Here is a 15,628-nt window from a genome sequence, read left to right as displayed (position 1 = left end):
ATCTTACAGCATATACAATTAGTTATTTTTTAATTCTCCCTTCCCAGGTGGCGCGATGAAGCAGGATTTCGTGTGGAATGGCAGAGTATCATGAAATGGAATCAACATGGAACGCGCGACGAGATCTCAATCCTGGATGCTTCTTGTCAAAAAAAAAATCCTGGATGCTGCCGTAAGTAGACTTCAGGTACTATCAATCAAGCTGCTGGAGTGCCACTCTGCTTTGTACTACCATCTCTTCTTCAAATCCAAGCGAGTCTCTGATTCAAGGGGCCTGCAAGTCACCAGCGAAGCGATGCAGGACTTTATTTTCTGTTTAAATATTTGCTTGATGCGCTTTTCCAGTGGTGTTCTGGTACCAGATGGCTACGGCATCAACATAGGCCCCAGGGCCCCACAACACAGCACAACAGCAAGTATAAGCCTGGCAGGGTTTCTTATTGCTAATGATGCCAAATCTGGCCAGTCACCAAATTACACGATTTTAGCAATACCAAAACAGAAGAAAGATTGACCACCGTTCGTTGCAGAGACTACATTGGTCGGGTTAATTACTTTAAGCAAGCCCTGCTTTTGTCATAAGCTTGTGATGTCACAAAACCACAAATGTTGTCACAACTCTAGCAAAGAACATGAATCTTCCAAATAGCAGGCATATAGATATTATGGGTAAAAACGCCTCTACAATATATAATAGGGTAACAAAATCAAGAGGAATACAACCCAGACTATGTTTCACTTATTTCAAATTACGAAAGAACAGAATTAACAATCTCCAATAATTCAAAACTCGTATTCAATAAATCCCTCTGATAAACAGCGTGTATATAATTTAACCGTGAAATAAAACATGTGCTGCAGTGGCACCTTTTTCAATTAAACAAAATATAGATATCACAGAACTGGACAGCTAATTTTTCTCCCCAAACAGTCTTCCCTATCAATAACCAGCCACACTAACTTGCCATTATCATTAATGCACATACCTTTTAACCAGAACACCCAAAAGAGACAGGTTAAGGCTCTAATATTAGACACGCAAGACCCAGCAATTATTTTCTCCTAAACATATTGCTAATTAGCTACCCTTCATCATAACCAGCTAGCCATTTGGGAATATATAAGAACCAACATTTAAGGCCCACTTAAGAAACTTAACCAAAGAAAGGGTGTACATTTAAATACAAAAGAAAATCATTAGCATAGCCATCACTCTGGTTGTAGCATGATCTACATAAAACAAACTCTTAGTACAGTTCAAAACTTATAGTTGACATTAGGTTGCTTCCATTTTTGCACGGGAGAACTTATAAGTTAAACAATTTGCTCATTGCCCACCTATCTTCAAGTTTTTTGGCTAAAAGTTTTATGACACATGCTCCCTATCTTATATTAGGTATAACATGAGCTGGATGGTTCAACGTACATGAGATGATTAATCCTTGGCATACTAGCAATGTGTGTGTGTGTGTATATATATATATATGTACACTATCTAGTAATGCTAAATGATTTTTTACAGTTAGCAAAAAAGCAATAAGAGAATTGATGTACATCATTTTATTGTATACTAGTTATGTATAAGTAGAGGCACCAGCAATTCCTCAGACAGAATGGTGTTGACCTGGATGATTGCAGAGTGCAAATGTCAGAAATGATATGATACATATAAAGTTACTGCTCTAACAGCCATCATGCCATCTTGGGCCTCTATAACCTGACAAAAGACACTAATCTCGTTTTCCCAGAGCCACCACAGCTATAACATCTATACAATATGGCTAGTGAATATAGAAGTAATATTACACAGCTGCAACTGACATTTGACAGCTGGAGCAAAATGCATATGAACAACAAAAATATCAAGATTACATCAAATGCATATTATATGATTGATGACAAATAAGCAGCTTCTAGAGTTTTACCTTTCCAAATTCCAATAGTACAACTCACAAGAACTCTGGCATATTGGTAATACTGCAAAATCCATTAATGTCAAGCAAATACAAAAAATTCCTTGATCTGGGAATGCTTACATCGAGATATGTGGCAGCAAACTTTGACAATCTGGGTCAAAAGAGAAGTGTTTTGATGTCAATATTTCTCTGCCAGGATAAAATTCCTATTTCTAAACAAAATATTTCTCTGAAAAATTATTTGGAAACGACTTCATTTCTTAGTAAAATAAAAAAATACAAGTAAATTCCTAAAATGAATCCAGCTTCACAATTTTTAGAATGGGTACTTTGTTGAGTCTGTTTATTGATATATTATAGGTTCCTAAATTAATCATAGATGCAACTCATAGGTATGCCACGGCGAAATAATTAGGTCTGAGCAACTTGTTTCAGTCATCTTGCATGGTAAAAGGAAAAAGGAAAAGGAAGGTACCTTCTGACTTAGATTAAGAGGCTGCAACAAACCTGATGCTGCATCTAGACCCAAATTCAGTAATTTCTATAAAATTCTAAAGAACACAAATCCACATTAACACTTTCAGCATCCCTATATGGTTAAAATTACAAAAAAATGACAGATATAACAAGAGTCTCGACTCCCAGCTACACAATAGAACCAAATATACACAATTTCCACATTCATACCAATCCATATTCAAGCAGAAACACTGCCCACTGGAGTACTGGAGCCAGTTAGGAGTTGGAATATACAAATGTGCACTAACATATGGCTAGAAAAAGTCAACAAATTAGTGACAGAACAAGGTTGATGACAAAGTCAACACAATTAATATAGAGGAAGTTGCAGCACTGAGATGAGTACAGAACTATATGGAGTATGAAGAGTACACAAGGGACAACTAGTAGACATTAGTGCCAGTGCATCCTATGATAAACAATGTAATATATGATTCAATAAAATAAAATAAAATAAACTGTAATAATAATCGATCAATATCATATTTACATTGCGTGGTTCATATTTAATGTTAATTCTGCCATAGGCCCATAGCTATTACAGTAATGCATGAAGATACAAATGTGTCCAGACTTGCACAAAAAAGAAACGTATCCTATTCATCATGGCCCATTCACAGTATTCAAACATACAGAAATGACCTCAGATCATCTCTGCCTTGAGCCAGGCCAATTGACAAATCTGTCTCAAATCTCCATAAGCAGGTTACACTCAAACATGAAGATCAGTCAGAGAGAGAGAGAGAGAGAGAGAGAGAGAGAGACAGACAGAGAGAGAGAGAAGAGAGAGAGTAGTCCAACTGTCATGTGCAGCATCCACCAGAAGGTGGCGCGCCCGACGTACGCAGGGCAGCCAAGCAAGCCACGGCCAGGGCCCATCTGACCGATGGGCTGATAGTTCGGCACAGTTATCTTTATAGGTTTAGTTATCTTTGTATTGCAATTTATATTAGTCCCAGATAGGTTATTTAGCAAAAGAGGTGAAGTAGAAGGGACATAAATATCTGTAGGCTCTATTGATATAATCAAACAAGAACAATATGACAACTTCTAATCTCTCTCCCCAGTACTCTCAAGCCGGCAGCAGAGGGGTAAAACCTCGCCTTAGAAGACAGATCTCGGCCATGAAAAGCATAGCCTAGGTCTAGTTATCCCATGGACCCAATGTCCATGACAACTTGGTATCACAAGTCTGGCGATCCTCGCCTACTCGCTCCCGCTCACCATCACCACCATCCGCCGCCGCCGACTCACCTACTCGCTCCCGCTCACCATCACCACCATCCGCCGCCGCCGACCACCTGCTCATCCACTGGCGCGGCGAACCTCCGGAGTCGGCCACCTGGGAAGATGTCGACACGTTCCGCGAGCAGTTTCCAGACTTTCAGCTCGACGACGAGCTGGATCTCGAGGAGGGGAGAGATGTCATGTGCGGCATCCACCAGAAGGCGGCGCGCCCGCGATGTGCGCAGGGCAGCCGAGCAAGCCACGGCCACGGCCCATCTGGCCGATGGGCTGATAGTTCGGCACAGTTATCTTTATAAGTTTAGTTATCTTTGTATTTGAAATTTATATTAGTCCCAGATAGGTTATTTAGCAAAAGAGTTGAAGTAGAAGGGACATAAATATCTGGAGACTCTATTGATATAATGAAGCAAGAACAATATGACAACTTCTAATCTCTCTCCCCAGTACTCTCAAGCCTAGGCAGCAGAGGGGTAAAACCTCGCCCTAGAAGACAGATCTCGGCCATGAAAAGCATAGCCTAGGTCTAGTTATCCCATGGACCCAATGTCCATGACACCAACCATCAGCCAAGACTTGGCAAATCAGTAACAAAATTTACACCGCTGAGCTGAAGGTTGCAATCATGATAGTTGCTGATAAATTAGTTGCTTCATTATTGATGTTTGAATGAAAAGTACCACATGCAGCAAGTTCATTGCAAAGGAATGTGGAAGTTGATAACAGCATGGTGCAAATCCATGGCTGCAAGTTCTTCTAAAGTTAACATTAGCTGCACTTGATGCAACTATAAAACTAAAAGCAATGCCCAACTCTTCAACTAACAAATGAAAACATTCCATGTATGAGTTTGATTGGACATGATCATTAAAGTGATAATGTACATCACTGTAGCATCAAGAAAAACTATGATACCTTATCATTGAGGGATGCAAACTTCCACACACATCAGTTCACTATTATTTTGTGTGTGCTACTGTGCTGTTGCAACCATAGTCTAGAAAACTGGAATACAGTAGCTCACTCCAATGTACTCCCTCCGTCTCATGATAGAAGGCGTAATTCCTCAAGCACCAAGACCAAGAAGCAAATTAACTCCTACACATTAAAGCTATTTTTGTTGTTCATCCAATTTAATGCCACATTGCATGCGTGCATTGAGAAAGGGCGTAGCCAATTAGCTTCCAGCATTCATGCATGCATGCTGCACAAATGCATTGGCGTGGGAGATAATATTGATTATTTAGTCCTGCATTAGATGCTGCATGCGGAAGTTTAAGTCCAGGCGCCTTGTATCATGGGACTGAGGAAAAAAACAGTTACGCCTTGTATCTTGAGACGGAGGGAGTAGCATAGTTATGAAACAAGAATGATAGAAAGAACGAACCATCAAGCAACAAAAAGCAGTCAAGAATACTTGAGACAAATTTACTTTGTTATTTCAAGATCTGGTGCATTTTATACGGCGTTCATGAAAAGGCACACTGAAAAGAATATATTGTGAACTCCTAAACTATATGAATCAACTAAGCTGAACAGTTGTAAGAAGCCTTGTAAGTTTACTGAGGGTTTCTCGAGCAGAAACAGTATCAGGATGGTGCTCGCCACAGATAGAAGTGCGGATAAATATCGCCTTTCTTATCAGGTCATCTCCAATGTCATATTGTCCACCCCGGAGCATCAGCTTGGCCCTTGTTTCCAGTACAGAAGCTTTCAGAAGAGCCAGCTCCTGCCAAATATAAGTGTACTGAGCTTCTGAATGAGCTTGTCTAAAGCAGGAGAATGATGTTTCTCTCCATTTTCCAGCATGAACAAGCATGGACTCAGCTGCTCTCTCTAATGCATCAGTGCACAGGCGAAGCAGGTCTAGTGCTGCGTTACAGCGGGAGTATGTTATAAATGTGTGTATTGCAAGTGGCATGACAATCTGTTTCACAAAGAACATTAGTTCAGATGGTCTCAGTTCTACCAACAGAGGATCAGAACCAAATCCAAAAACCATGAAGCACGAAGCCCACAGGTGCTCGGAGGAATGTTTGATTGAGCCTTGGAGGTACACTGATTGGACCACGGCCTGAGCTGTTCTTGTGCCTCCTCGCTTTCGAGCATATAGCCTGATCAGATCATGGAACTGTACATGTTCAGGCTTTGCACTGCATCTGGCAATTCCAAACCTTATTAACATTGCAGCTGCTTCAGCTTCAGATCTTTTCATCCTAGAAGTTGCAAGGCCACAAGTAAGTGTTCGCCACCACTTCCTCCACCTTGGACCCCTCCGGTGCTTCTTTGGGACTTTGTGTGCAGCCCGAGCCAACATGTGAATTGGAACTGGAGAGGGTGCAAACCAACCACATACTTGAACCATCCGAGTTGCCAGACTCCTAGGACCATCTGCATGGTCAAATATTGATAAGCACACATCCAGCAGCCGGACAAGGATTTCATGATTTTTCAAGCTGAGATCTTCTCTGTCATTCCATGAAATATTCCTGATGAGCGGTGTACGATTCAATGTGTCAAGTAGCCTAGTTGGAGTGATTGGAAGCTCTGAGAGTATAGCTCCAACAATACTTAGGCCAAGAGGTAATCTTCGAAGCTTTTCCTCAATGGTTTTGAGTGCATCAATTTCCACCAGGGGATAGTCCTTGACACCTCCCTTCATTAAAGCCATTGCCTCAGCACCAGATAAATAAGAAAGCTTCATTGGTTCCAAGTTCATCACTCGTGGAAGACGTGTTGTTATGATGAAGTGAGTCTCCCCACCAAAGTGTGGCAGAAGGTCCATTATGACTCTCTTATCCCACCAGTCCTTCTCACTCTCCAAATTATCAATTATGACTAAGAATGGTATGTCGCGCATCAATTCTTGACGAATTTTGGCAATGGCTTCCTCTTCTTGCTCTTCAAAGCATCGATCACTTCCCTTTTCATGCAAGTGAGTATCTACACTTAAGTCAACTTCCAGAAAAGTTCGCAGAGCCAAATAGTTCTGCCGAATATATCGGCTTTCCCCTCTGACCCACAGAACCATCTTGTATCTCTGGAAGAATCTATATGCATACTCCAAAACCAAGTCTGTCTTGCCAATTCCAGGCTCCCCTGATATGCAAGCAATACCCTTACCATAAAGTATCTTCCTAGATCTTTTTTTCCTTCCACACCTTACGCCATTCTTCACTCTCAGTGGACGCCCATGCCGCAATGGACTACCCAATCTCTGCATCTCAATATCTTTCTCAGTCTCCTTCCAAAAAACTGGCTCCTTACCTTTGCTGTCATCGGTATTTACGTGCTCATGATTGTTAGCAGACCGTCTAACTGCAAGGCCTTTTCTTCTCTGCTTTGTCTTGAGCTCAAAATATTCTCTTTCTCCATCTCCTGTGACATCACCAAACAAAATGAGTTCCAATTCCGAGAGCTCTTTTTTCCTGCCAACAAAATCATCGTTACGAGGGAAAGGAAATTCCTCCTTCTCCATCCTCCCTTTCCACCGGTTCACCCTATCAACCACGCTTCTCCTGCCCAATTTTGTGGCCAAAAGAATGATTGCTTGCAGTATGCAATCTCTCCAGTTGCCATCATTTGCTTCTAATTGCACATCTACCACCCGAGAAAGAGCATCAACTGATTCCATCCACTCATGTTCCATCCCACCATACAACATCCACAGCTCACCGCCATGTTTCTCCCACAATTCTCCTCGCTTCTCGATGATATCCCTGGCAAGGCAATCAGCTGCATCCAAGTCGAAAAATATAGGGATAAGATTTTTCTTGCCAAAGAAGTTCCTGAGCTCTTCAATGGTATAAGGGTTGCCAAATGACTTCTTCGTGAGGATAACAACTCCATAGGTGGAAGCATTCATTATCCTCTCGACAGCATCATGGCTGCGAGAATTCCGGCATCTTGACCTGTCAGAAACAAAGCAGCTGATTCCATGGATCTCAAGTTCTGCACGGAGCCAGTTTGTGAACCTCAGCAGTGAAGCCTTGTGGCCGTGAAATCCAATGTACACATCGTAACTGCGAAGCCTACTGACAGAGGCAGCTGATGTTGTAGGTTGGGACGATGATGATTTCCGATATATTCCCCCGAGCCTCTTGTGCTTTTCCTTCGGAGCCGAACGACCACCATTGCTGGTCGCTGATGAACTGCCTTGACATGGACCACTGAAAGTAGAAACAAAGCTGGGATTGTTGTAGACAATCGCTGGAGTGCCAAAGTTGCTTGAAGTGCAGAGGCTAATAGGAGGAGACACATCTGACGGCAAGACCCCGACACTAGCTGATGGTAACGGCTCCTGTGGTGTGAAGGAATCACCAGAGAGTATATCACTGATTTTCAGCGCAATACCATTGGAGGGACACTTGTTCTCAGGATCAGTGTGCTCTGGGACACGGGCAGACAGTGACCGTGGCGTGAAGAAAGGGGACTGGTTTGCTGAAACAAATGCCGATGAAGAGGACGAGAGGTTCCTTGATGCTGCCGAGACCAGCGCCTCGGCATCGGAGGTTTCATGTTGAAGCTTCATAAAACCATTTTGAGCTCTGCCCACCCCCTCAGAGTAGTTTGGAGTTCAACTCATCCCTGTAGCAATGGTTATCTGCAGAAGTTAAACAAATGATTCCCATCAGTGACCTGAACGTAATAGTACACATTGAAGGTAGTCGCCTTCTGAGGGAAAGAAGAATGCTGTTGATGAACATGATGTGTAGGCGGTACAAGTACAACACAACAGAGACGCCAGGCATTTGAGTGATCTCTGCGGTGAAGAAACAGACAAACAAGTACGAGCAGCAAAAAAAGACATTAATTTTCAGGCCAAAAGACAAGGCACACTAGTACCTCATGACCACTGACCCAAACAGGAGTAAGTGAGATTCAACAGCCTGTAAGCTTAGCGGGGCGCATTAAATCAGCGATCCAGAAAAAAAGGCAGGCAATCATGGGTGAATCAGCGGTAATAGTCCACCGAGTACTCGGAGACAAATAAAACCAGTCCCAACAAACAGAGGAGGGGAGGGGGGAAAAAAACAAGGTGCCCAAAAGGCGAGACTCCAAAAAGGCTGCTATATATGTTTGCTATGAGCTGTGCGCTTCACTGTGTCGGCAGTGAATGTGGTGATGCGAGAGAGCATGATAACAGCGACATCATTTGGTGATATACGGACCGGGACGAGAGTAGGTGATTGAGCCATGATGGTGCCGAGGGTACAAGCAGCACCGAGTAGGAAAGGAAGGACGAACCTGGGGGGCAGGAGCGGCGGCGGGCTCGGTGCGCGGCCGCGCCGCGTGGAAGGGTGAAGGCCGGCGATGGCAGAAGTTGCGCTGTCGACCTCACCGAATAAGAGAAGGAAAGCACCTGAGCAAATGATGGGTTCGGATCAGCAGGGTGACACCAAGCAAAACAAGCAAAGCCGAGGCGAGGAGGAGATTTGGATCTGGGTGCGAAGCGTACCAAGCGAATCTGAGGAGCAGCAGGAGGAGTGAGCGGCGACACGAGGCCCGCCTGACTTCGGCGCGGATCTCGGCTGGACGGACGGAGGCTGGCGAGGGTGGCCGCCGCCGCCGCTTTTGTGGCTGGCGGGGCGAGGATCCAGCGTCTGGAGGGAGGAAGAGGAGGAGAGCGCGGGGAAGGCGGAACAAAAGCAAAAGGTGGGGGAGGGACGACGCGAGGGAGTGAAGTGAACTGAAGCGGGAAAAAAAAAAAGTGGGTGTGGTGGGGGATTACGGAGATACACCGCGATTACAGTGATATTTTAGCGGCGGCGGGGGTGGATTAGGATGGTAGATTAGCGTGGTCCGTGGCGTGCCAGTGTGATGTGAGTGCCCACCACTGCCGCGTTCGATGCTGCTTCTGGGTCTTCTTCCCTTGTGTTGCGTTCCCATGTGTCGTGTTCGTGTCGTGTGTGAGCGATTTGATTAAGGCCTTGTTTAGTTCCCGAAAATTTTGCAAAATTTTTCAGATTTTTCATCACATCGAATCTTTAGACGTATGCATGAAGTATTAAATATAGATAAAAATAAAAACTAATTATACAGTTTGGTCGGAATTGACGAGACGAATCTTTTAAGCCTAGTTAGTTTATGATTGGTCAATATTTGTTAAATATAAACAAAAGTGCTACACAAAAAATTTTGGAACTAAACCAGGCCTAATCGAAGCGGCTGGGCTGCCGATGACAGGTGCCAGCCCAGACGGCTGCCGAGCCGGGAGCGGCAGCGGATGGAGTGGCAGTAGCGGGCGCAGGCTGTAGCCTGACCTGGTGTACGCCGTGTCAAGTGTGAATCAAGTCCCCCCCCCCCCGTCCGATACAGAGTAGGGACTAGTTTAGGCCTTTCAGTTTCCGAAAAATTTTAAAATCATCCGTATCAAATCTCTGAACACATGCAAAGCCATAAATATAGATAAAAAATAACTAATTACACAGTTTACCTGTAATTTGCAAAATAAAATTTTTAAGTTAATTAGTCCATAGTTAGATAATAATTACTAAATACAAACAAAAGTGATACAGTATCCAAAATCAAATCTTGCGGCACATACATACATACATAGAGTATTAAATATCGAATCTTGCGGCACATACATACATAGAGTATTAAATATAAATAAAAAATAACTAATTGTATTTACCTATAATTTGCGAGACAAATCTTTTAAGCCTAATTAATCCATAATTAGACAATATTTATCAAATACAAACGAAAATGCTAAAATGTCTATTTTATAATTTTTTTTGCAACTAAACAAGGCCTAGAAGTGCCTAGCGAACAGCCGAGAACGAATAACACCTAAGAAAATCTAAGACCCAGAAAAACCATAATCCTCCGCCTCCATGAAGAAGAGGGTGCTCGCTTACGATTCGCTATGCATAGAAAGGAGGGTGTTTGGTCATGAGTGTGGCGATCATAGATTTTTCTAGTACAAATCTACGTCATAGGTGTGGCAACTATTTTGGACGTCACAAAATGTGGCGACGCTATAGCTCATATGGAAGATTCAGCTAGGAACCAAATAACCCCTAACGTTTTCTTTTTTTTCTTTTACTTTTTTGTCTTTGTACTATTAGAAACATGGGTCGGTTATACTGTCTCATCAATGCTACAAGCCCCTTACAATTGGTTGATATGAGGCAACATCAATCACCGATAGCTCCTCAATGATCCCACGAGCTTTAAGCATATAGATGACGACAAATCATCAAAAGTAATAAGAACACCAACAGACTCCATGATCAACTAGTGCCACGAGATGCAAGTCGACGATGCAAATGCACTAGAGGCTATCCAATCTCACCAAAATATGAATCAAAATGATGCAAGTGAATGGATTGTGTTGCTTAGATTTCTAAGACTGTAAACCAGTGCTAGGGATACCAAGGCCGGCTACCCTAGCTCACTCAAGAATCCAACACCATTACCCTGAGTCAGCTTCTGCTTGAGCACCGAATAACTTCGGTGGAGCACTAGGTCACACAGCGGAGTGCTCTCTAACAACTAAAAAACTATCACATGGAGCGATCACACTTTAAAATACGCCTCAATTATTTTTAGAGCTCAATAAAGAATTAGAAGAATTAAACATAATTAATTTCTTTCTTACGTAAGTATTATTGGGTCTGATCTTTTTAATTTTGTTTTTTTGGGATACAACATATTTTCAAAATAACAAAAATATTTAGAAAAGATTGCAAAAAAGTTGGTTGAAGATGGGCTCGAAACCCGGGCGCCCGCCCCTAGGGCTGGGTGGCCGCCCAACCTCCTGCGCCACCTCGCCGCCGCCTTTTGCCTTCTCAATCCTTCTACATTCTTTTACCAGAAAAATCTTATCACAAGTTTGTTAGATCTGTTTCTATCGTGGGAACCTTCTCGACCTCGTTTTGACCTCTGTATAAACAGACCAAGACCTCTATCATTCTCATTCCATCGGAACATTCCTCTCCCCATGTTTAGAAGCCTGCTAGCTCTCTATAAGGCCCTAATATAGTTAGAAGGGGGTGAAGAATAGCCTATTTAAAAATTCTACAAACTCACTAGAGCAAGAGGTTAGTAAATAACAAAACAAAACTTTTTGCTCTAGCTCTAATGGGGTATTTGCAAGCCACCTACCCAATAATTCTAGTTGCTACAATCACTAAGTTCAATCAATGCCTAAGTCACTACTCACACTAGAGAGCTACCTAAAGTTTCTATACAAGAAATTAAGCCAGTCTAGTTTGTGGGAATGTAAGGGAGTAGGAATGAAGTTTTATACCAACGTGTAGAGGCAAGTGAATCAATCAATATAATGAAGATTAATCGTTGGGAGAAATCCAATCAATCACAAGAGATGGACACAAAGATTTTTCTCCTGAGGTTCACGTGCTTGTCCGCATGCTAGTCCCTGTTTGTTGACCAACACTTGGTGGTTCGGCGGCTGAGAGGTATTGCACGAACCTCATCCACACAATTAGACACCGAAAGAACCTATCCACAAGTGAGGTAACTCAATGACATAAGCAATTTACTAGAGTTACCTTTTAGCTCTCTGCTAGGAAAGGTATAAGCCCCCTCACAATCACCGGGAGATGGCCACGAATAATCACCAACTCGTGTTAATCCTCCTCCGCTACTCCAAACCGTCTAGGTGGCGGCAACCACCAAGAGTAACAAGAAACCCGCAGCCACAACAATCCCCAAGTGCCACTAGATGCAATCACTCAAGCAAATGCACTTAGAGTCACTCTCAATCTCACAAAGATGATTAATCTATGATGGAGATGAGTGGGAGGTGTTTTCTTAGGCTCACAAGGATGTCAAGTATGTCAAAATGCCAAGAGAGTAAACCCTAAGCCGGCCAAACACTATTTATAAGCTCCCTCTTCAAATAGAGTCGTTAGGCTCTTGGGGCTTGGCCCAGTCAAGGGAGCATCCGATGCCCCTGACAGGGCGAATGTGACTCATTGATCTTCAAAGGTCACTTAAACATTTGAGTTCACAAGTACACCACGTCGAACGTGTCAGGTGCAACACACCAGATGTGCCACTCGAACATTGGATAGTACTCACGGAGCACTGCAGATGCGCAGGGGCGTCAGACGTGTTTGATGGTTCGTCGTCGAACGCTCTATGATGTTTGACATGTTTAGTTCAAAACACTCGCTCACACGCTTGCTGACATCACCCTACTATAGTATGAGTACCGGCACATCTGATGATAGAGCATCGGACGCTCCGACACACAGAACACTCACGCACTGCAGCACTTGCACGCGTTGTAGACTGGCCTAGCGTTCGATACTCCGGGAGTCAGTGTCTGGTGAGTGTTTTACCAGTAAAAAAACTCTCCCACAACTTCTCCAAACTTTCCACCGGCGCAACAAAAAACGTGCTAACCACCATGTGTTTCACCTTATGCATGTGTGTTAGCATTTTCATAATCATTTTCAAGGGTTAAGTTAGCACACTAAGTTTTAAATGCATGCACATGAACAATGTCACCTAGTGGCACTTGATAACTGCTTGGCCAAAGAATTTCCTTCTTTATAGTATGGCTACCTATCCTAAACGTGATCACACCCTCTATGATGTCTTGATCACTAAAACTAAAATCCTAAGAAATACCTTTGCCTTGATCTTCATAGGATTTTGTTTTTCTCTTTCTTCTTTTCCAAGTTGAGCACTTGATCATCTTGTGGTCATCACCATCATCACCATGATCATCTCTTGCTCCATCACTTGACATGCACTAACCTCATCTAATCTACACACACTTAGCATAGAGGTTAATATTTTGGGTTTTATCAATTATCCAAAACCAAACTAGGGTTTTCACTCTCCCCAAAGCTCCAATGGCCAACCAAGATAGGAGGATGATCCCCTATGGGATTGACCTCAACACCATTCCTATAGAAGATCCCAACTCCAAAGCTCTCATTCTAGTTAGTGATGCTCAACCTCTTGCTACCATTCCACTAAAGCCTTGTAGCTATGGCTAATCCTATTTCGCTTAGTCGGTCATTACAGCACCGCCTTAGCCCCTTTTGCTTGAATACGCACCACCAAAGGGACCGATCATCAAGCTACCGGCGGGAACCAAGATCCTGCTGCTGAAGCACAACGAGACACTGGTTGGTGTGAAGACCAACAAGAGTGACAAGATTGTCTGCGCCAAGTACAACACTGGAGAACGCACCTACTGCAAAGTCAAGTTCATGCCGCCAAAGGACGCTCCTAAACGCACCCTTGCTGCTTCTGAAACTCCACACAAGAGTCATAGAACTATAGCTAATTTAGATAAAGAATTTGAGGCTCAGCACGCGACCATCTCCTCCATAGAGGCTAGCTTGCGTCTCTAGGGTAGATGCATCCTTCATAGAAATGAGAAAGTAGAGGGTATAGAGAAGAACAACAAAAAGATAGATAAGCGTTTGAGGGCTCTAGAACCCCCTAAGCCAAAGAACTAGATCAAGTCAGTCTAGCAGTTGATAAGGCACCATCAAGTTAGTCATGAGTTTGCTTAGGTTCTTAGTTTGATTAGTTTAATTCTTTCATTTAATTCATTCTTTCAATCAAATTGTAATAAAGTGCCTTATATAATATTGCAATAAAAGAGATTGGTTATTATTATGTTGGATATTCGTTGCTTTGTTTTTGTCTCCACCATGCTCTCTATAAAGGATAAAGGGAAACAAGTATGGGGGAGACACCTGACGACGTAATAAACAAATTTTTCTGCATAAATAAAAAAACTGAGAATATATGACACGAGGACCCTGCACATCAAAGCAGGCTTCGAAAAGCCACCCTAGAGGGGGTGGCTGCCTAGAGCTAGGGGCGGGCACCTAGGGTGTGGGCCCTCCTTGCTCCGTCCTTCGACCATGATCAGGTTTGTTCCCTACACGTTACAATTTTTATATATACACTTTCTATTATGTTTCACATTATAAATTCTTGAATAACACCTATTTAAAATGCTAAAATTAAAAGGTAGATTATTTTAGTCATGATCTCTTTATAGACTCACACCATGATTTTCCCTAGGAGTCCTATTGTTGTTGGGAACTTAATTTATAAGGACCCCATATCACTTAAGTCATTGTGGAATGTGAGATAGTAGAATCATGAGAACCTAATTTCTAATACTTTGCCATTTGGAGAATTTCTTTTATAAGAACACTAAAATTTTTAGCTATGCTTCTCCTCTATGGTAAGAATAAAATACCTAGCAGAGCCTTATAATTATAAAACTAGCACATAAGTTGTTTGCTTTGTATTGAGTTTGGTCAACCCATATGAGACCCTTGTCGAGAGGTGGGTCATGCTCTCAAAAATCAAGATCCCTTACACCCATATATATCTGCTGCTCCTGCACTAGTACGCACAAAAATTCTCTTTGCCTTTTATCTATCTCCTACACTGGAAAGCATACAAAAAGTTGTTAGGATTTCCAAAAAAAATGCTCCAAGCTTATTGTTGCTTCATCCTTTTTTCGAAGATTATTGTATTCTAGGTATGGACATGAGGCTATGCAAAATAGTTATCAAATAGAAAGAGTTCTATCATTTGAAAAAAAGAGAAAGAAAAAAGAGAGAAGAGCTGCTCTAGAGTGGACGCCATGGAGAGCCACTTTCTGGATGTGGTTGGGGACATCTTGAAGGCGCTCCACCTGGGTCTCCTAGTGCGTGTTCACCATTCTGGTGATTGCGTTGATGGTGGGGGTGAGTGTGTTGAACTGCTCTTGGAGCCCTGCGATCAACAAAACTGAAAGATCAACAAAAGAGTCGATCATCTAAGGAAAGTGCAGGAAAGTGTACTTACTGACAACTGGAGAGTCAAACTCTACCAGTTGATCCTTGGTTCGGGCCAAGGATCCCTCGGTGTCCTCCAACACCACCTCTAGGGCATTGAGCTTGAAAGCCCTAGTTTGGTTTTGGATAATTGATGAAACCCTAGCACTAACTGTT

At 42.7% G+C, this 15,628-nt stretch overlaps 1 protein-coding gene across 2 annotated transcripts; it reads right to left on the bottom strand.

Moving 5' to 3' along the window:
- LOC8084528 lies at positions 5,098 to 9,376 on the bottom strand. 2 transcript variants are annotated; one of them, XM_021460002.1, is made up of 3 exons: positions 9,139 to 9,376; positions 8,928 to 9,042; positions 5,098 to 8,283 (listed from the first exon to the last, which is right to left on the bottom strand). In XM_021460002.1, the coding sequence occupies exon 3, from the start codon at positions 8,209 to 8,211 to the stop codon at positions 5,203 to 5,205; it is 3,009 nt and encodes a 1,002-aa protein (XP_021315677.1). In that variant the 5' UTR covers positions 8,212 to 8,283; positions 8,928 to 9,042; positions 9,139 to 9,376; the 3' UTR covers positions 5,098 to 5,202. The 2 variants fall into 2 exon arrangements, with proteins under 2 accessions (XP_021315677.1, XP_002452089.2); XM_002452044.2 differs by lacking the exon at positions 8,928 to 9,042.

The sequence above is a fragment of the Sorghum bicolor genome, chromosome 4 (assembly GCF_000003195.3).
Source record: "Sorghum bicolor cultivar BTx623 chromosome 4, Sorghum_bicolor_NCBIv3, whole genome shotgun sequence".
Classification (NCBI taxonomy): Eukaryota; Viridiplantae; Streptophyta; class Magnoliopsida; order Poales; family Poaceae; genus Sorghum; species Sorghum bicolor.
Note: the sequence above shows the minus strand (reverse complement) of the source record. Positions and strands in the feature narration are given on the sequence as shown.

Bases quoted from the DNA above. Each gene is read 5' to 3' on its own strand.
- LOC8084528 (XM_021460002.1), bottom strand. From the start codon at position 8,211: ATGAAGCTTCAACATGAAACCTCCGATGCCGAGGCGCTGGTCTCGGCA.